Source organism: Limulus polyphemus, unplaced genomic scaffold (assembly GCF_000517525.1).
Source record: "Limulus polyphemus unplaced genomic scaffold, Limulus_polyphemus-2.1.2 Scaffold1802, whole genome shotgun sequence".
NCBI lineage: Eukaryota > Metazoa > Arthropoda > Merostomata > Xiphosura > Limulidae > Limulus > Limulus polyphemus.
Window position 1 is genome coordinate 6,260 of NW_013667412.1, and position 5,971 is coordinate 12,230.

Sequence of the window (5,971 nt, forward strand, 5' to 3'; positions counted from 1 at the left end):
TTTATTGCCCTGAAATTTTTATACGTTCTACAGTAATACCTGTACGTTAAACCTGAAAATGATATCTAATTTTCTCCATCACGTACAGATTTTTCACAAAACATCATAATGCAATACTTAAAAAAAAGACAACAAAATGTATTTTTGAGACTAAAAGATGTAGATTTCACAAAACAAATCGGGATGAATGAGGATGCATATTTGTTTGACATCAATGTTCTTCCTTTTTCCTCAGTTTATTTGTTTTTGTTAACAATCACAATAATAAAAAATGTTCATTGCGGTAAATGAAATAATAATTCAATCTAAGTAACAGTTATTAAAACCAAAGCAACTTTTATGAAGTTTAAATTTGCAGGTCTGTGTAACCTGCATGGTTTAGTCACAGCACATTTAAATTTTGAAAATGCCTAAGTTAAAGTGTGCTTCTTCAGCTTAGCCAGCTAACAAAGCTAAACCCAGGAAGACAGTCCAAAGAGAAAACCTGAAATCTCTCTCTCTTGTGTTTGTCTGTCCGTTTACTCCTCATATACTATTTGACCGACCTCTGCCAAACTTGGCAAGGTGACTCCTATGGTCCCAAGAAGTGACTTGGGGGTCAAAATTCCCACAAAAAAGGCATACCTTTGATTTTGTCAAACAATTTACAATATGTAGCCTATTTCTCTACTTTTTCTATAACATTGTAACACCATCCATTCCTTTTCTCTAAATGATGGGAAATTCTACTGTAAAAGAAATCTTCAAAGCTCATGAAACTTTATTTTGCTAATGATCAAATATGTCTCTTTTTTTTCAATGCGAGACTCACTTTACTGTTGTGTTTATGTTTAAAATATAATCATGTTGAAGGAGCACATCCATAGAGCTTCCACCCCTAAAGTGGAGGTGTATAATGTACCAAAAAAAAACTGTATAATATAACACTACAATTCACTGGTAAGTATGCCTTGAAAAACCAACAAGACTCAATACTTTATTTTGCAGTGTTTATCAGCAAGTATAACCTTGAGTGATCCTTAACTTCATCTACATGTAACAACACAATGGTTTTTAAAAAGACTGGTAGACAGAATTTCACCACAGTCTCGGAGTAGTTGGGCATTTGGCAAAGTGCGTGGAAGTGTTTGCGAGTGTTTAGGGTGTTTTAAATTTTAGTGATATTCCATTAACAATGCAATGGACTGCTATTTCTTTGTGTTTTTAAATACCTGTTTCAAGTCATTTGCACACCTGTGCAGGGAATGGGTACTTCAGCTAGTTTGACAATAATAGCATCTGACAGTAGAATTCATTCTGAGATGTGTTTGCATATTTTGAGATTTAACAGTTATTGTTTTTAATGAAAAAAATTTACAAAAGCATAATCAACATATTCTTACACATGAAAATATTACTGTATGCACAAGTACTGTTTCACAATCTTTACCTCAGAAGTTTACAATCACATATGAAGAAATATTAATTCTCCTTTTTCTATGGATATATCTTTTATTTTATTGCAGAATATAATGATGACTAATCTAGCTATTATAATCAAATACTGTCAAAAGAATACTCATTACACTACTTTTTTTCTTTCTCAGATTGAACAAACTACTTTCTTATAAAAATATTAAACCACTTTTGTAAGTGTTCCTGATACCAAAAGTCATACTGAAAACTCTGTGACACCATAATATCAGTGTATAATTTACCATTTATATGGTCCAGTTCATGTTGGATTATACGTGCTGGCCAACCCTTTACTTGCCATTCCACTTCTTCAGCTTTTTCATTGTATCCTAAAAGCATATACATGAGATACAGAAGAGAACCTTTTTGATACATGAAAAAAAGCTGTATTACAATTTAAACACTAATACTGAAACTCATAAATATAAGATCCTAAGTTATAGCTTATAAAATGTGATTGAGAATGAACAGTAAATATCAGAAGACTAAAACCTGGGATTTACATTGAGTCAGGAATGGGTTCAAGTAATGATCATTACATTAGGTGCTTAATTTGTGTGCCTCATTTGGAGAAATAACTAGATCCTACCTAAGGAAGATATTATTCCAGATTAATTTAAGAAAGATTCTAATAGTTCAAGTCATATAAATCACTAGAGTAGTATGACAGTATCTACTGCTACTCAACATTGTTGGCATTCCTGAAATACGTTTTAAAGGGTTATTTTCTGCTATACTATTAGCATATAAATAGCCACAATGACTCAGCAGAGAGCTTGATGGCTTTTAATGATAAAATTTGGGATTTGATTGTGTAGCTTCATTTTATTAATAAAACAACAAACAAGCATATTAAAAATATTTACAGCTAAAGAGCAGAGGTGTAGGGTAATGTAGAAAAATGTTAAAGATAATTTGCAAATTAAAGTATAGTGTCCCTTCAAAACATATTTTGAAACTTCAGAAAAAATTTTGAGACATAGGATTTAGAATAAGCAGAAAGTAGATTTTCTTTTAAGTTTGGTGTTTTATTCCTTTGCTCCTATATAACTATATACCATATAACTGCACCATATTACTGTACATTTTCACATACCCTGTGAAAAAAAAATTTCTGAAAGATCTTTAACATGCTAATAAAATGTGAGGCATAGATTTCAAAGTGCATTCTAATGTTCCTGTATAATATACATGACTCAATTAAAGAATTCTGCTGCCCACATAAAACTGTTCTATTCCTTTGAAAGCATTTATTGAACTTGTACCTATTGTACAATCTATAAACCCAAACAATTAAAGTGTGCAAATACTTTAATTTTTCAAATATTATAATACTGACTGGAGCTGTATCTATTTTTCAAGTCACATAAAAAGATAGCTTTACATGTATATTACCCAACAGAAATACTGTATTTGTTACAGTTGACTATTTCATCTGGTGGCAAATTTAAGATAACATCAAAAATTTGATAAATAATTAGGATGTTTATTGTAATCTTAATGTAACTAAACCTAATTCTTTACATTAATGTGTACAGATTGTGTTTGTGATAAAGTCAGCAAGCAAAATAATGGGCAATAATAAATACTGTTCTGAAGTAATACATGTTATTTTCTTTGATAAAAAAAAAAAGAATACAAAAACAAAATATTCCCATTAATAATTATAGTTTTTGATGGAATAAACACTTCTATATATTATAACAATGAGTAGTCAGAAATTAGACAATTATTCACATTAAAGCATGAAACTTCATCAAATGAACATAATCACAGAAACTAAAATGTTTACTGAATGAAACCAAATGAAAAGGTCAATTCACAACAAAAACTTTATCAAAATACTCTCTACTATTTGCAGAATGACATTTAAAATGTTATATTGTTGTGTTCATAAAATTTAAAACACAGTTTTTGTTTTCTTCTTCATAAGTGAATTTGCTGTTAGTGTGAATGTTGGTTACATGTTGTAGATAAAACTGTTGATGGTCATTATCTTAAAGTCCATAAGATACATTGCCAAAGTATCTATGCCAGTGTGTGTGTGTGTGTGTGTGTGTGTGTGTGAGAGTGTAGAGCTATGCTAATGGACTAACTTTCTATTATGTTAATGAACAATTCACATAATCCAGGTGACAGGGGGTTGCCTAAGCTTAGGCTGTTTATTTGTTCATAAATGTTACCTTGATAGGTATAACATATCTTAAGTGCAGAGTGGAACAAACTTTTCAAACTTTCTAAGCTCAGGTTGTAATTCAATTTGTCAGAATTTTTTAATATCATTTCTAGAGTTAGATGTATTGCTTTGACTTTTGATATCATTATATACTTGGAAACTATGTCAAAATTGTACATTTTGTGATTATTGTTATGGTTGTTGAGATTTCTTTGGAATTACAGAACATTTTAAACTTTTTGTCATCATGTAATAGTTTGATTGGAAAATCTAGGAATCATGCAAGTTCATAATTAACTGCCATAAATAGAAAGGATGGCACAAGTATCAATTGGTTTTTATGAATTTTCACAGCACCAAACAAACAAGGAGTAGATGCATTTGTGACTCTTAAGTTGTTGCATGTCTTTAATGATACCATTGTTATTTTCTAACTTTAAAGTAGGCTATTCAGTTGTCTTTCATTACATTCATTAAGGTATTTAGTAAATTCTTTGAACTTGGTTAAACTGTTACGAAGTTTTTTTTATTAAGTTTTTGTAATCATCAGTTTCCATAGTCACTGTTTTCCACCTTTATCAGCCCTTCCTACAATAATTTGCGAGTTATTTCACAATTCTTTAAGGGCCGATATTTAGCATTTTGTGATGTTTAATTCTATGGTTTTATTTGTTACCTTGTTTGTTGTCTTAGCTCTTAGATTTTTGGTGATTGATTGCTGTACTAATCTAAAACAAGTATAAAAAAATCTAAACAGTAAAGCTATTTTTATTCAATAACCAAATATTAAAATCAAAGATCATCTAAGGAAGGTTTATTCTGACAACTTCAACGATGGAATCACCTACAAATATCAACATCTTTGGTGTGATAGAATTTATAAGGTGAAATGGAATGCAACATAAGTTTTAGGATCAAATACTGTAAGACTCCTCCATCACACTTCTACAAACACAGCAAAACAAATCAACATCCAATCAATATTAACAACTTTAAAATATTATATTGAAGAAAATAAAAGCAGCTTTAATCAATTGTGAACCAAAACCCAATTTAAATCAAAAACGGGTATCACCCTATATGTTTTCTAAATTGGAACAAAATACCCATGCAACTTTCTAGTATCTAATACAACAGAAGACAGTTTTACCTTACAATGATCATATGAGTGGTCTAAATGCTGTTGTAAAGTTAAGAAAATAAAATAAACCACTCAAAAAGAATGTAAATATTGAATGGGTAACAAAGAAAACTTTATTACCAGTTTAATACAGTAACAAATATACTGTCACTCAGGGATACTTTGAACAATCTAAGCAAATATGTTTTGATCATTATTTATAACACTGAAATATTAGAATAATTTGTTTTTGAATATTCAATGATGTTTTCTAGCATCTATGGAACAAAGGAATATTATATGTTTATATAAAAGATCCTATTGTGGTCTTACAGAAAAAGTTTAAAGTGGGTGCCTTCATGTTAAGGTTTTGATACTGTTGCATACTTCTACCTGTTCATAGGTCAGTATAGAATTGTATGTCTTTCAATTGTAGCTTAGATGTTAAGTAACTGACTGTTGACTTGTATCCTTGTTCATTACTAGTTACATGAAATACTGTATAATATCTAAGAATTTTGCCACTATTTACATGTCAAACTGGGGCTACTTTGAACAACATTCCTAGATCTGTCAGTGTATTTCACACTATGATAAATGATGACAGTTTGAGGTGAGAAACAGCAACTATCAAAGATATTACATTGGACAAATTTGAGTAAATAATGTCTACAGTATTTTCAACCTTGTTCCTTTTTTTTCAATCCCTATTTGCAGGCTTTTAAATTCCTAATTTTTTATTTACCTTGTTTGTTGCTTTTTTTAGGTTCAACTATAGGCAAAGCCACAAAGAATTACTTGACATGGTAGCTAACTTTATACACTTTAATGAGAATAAAAGTAGTTAGTAGCTAGCTGATATGGTTCATGATAATTTACTTATAAACAAGATTACGACACTTATGTTTGCCAGTATAAGGAAGACAAAGCTTAAATTTATATAAAAAAATCAACTTAAACGCATACTTGGTCGTTACTACCCTAAAGTGGATTTAAGATTAGTTTTTAAATCCACATCATGCATAAAAAATTTCTTTCCTACTAAAGATCTCCTCCCCATTCCTTATTGTTCTTGGCTTGTCTATCTTGTGTGGAGACTGTAAGGCCTCCTATATTGGCAAAACCAAATGCCATTTAAAAGTCAGAGCCTACGAACATATGGGAATTTCCATTAAAACACCAAAAAAATTGAATAACCCCTGTGTTTCCTTAATACGCCA

At 30.2% G+C, this 5,971-nt stretch overlaps 1 protein-coding gene across 3 annotated transcripts in view; it reads right to left on the bottom strand.

Annotated features, from left to right (window-relative positions):
• Nucleotides 1–275: 275 nt before the first annotated feature.
• LOC106464984 (peptide deformylase, mitochondrial-like) overlaps nt 276–5,971 on the bottom strand; it is a 70,258-nt gene continuing 64,562 nt past the window's right edge. For 2 of the 3 annotated variants that reach the window (XM_022392803.1, XM_013925166.2), the window contains one exon: nt 276–1,784. In XM_022392803.1, coding sequence (XP_022248511.1) covers nt 1,597–1,784 — 188 coding nt within the window. In that variant the 3' untranslated portion in view covers nt 276–1,596. The remainder of the gene's footprint in view (nt 1,785–5,971) is intronic. The other variant, XR_002611870.1, reaches the window with a different exon arrangement.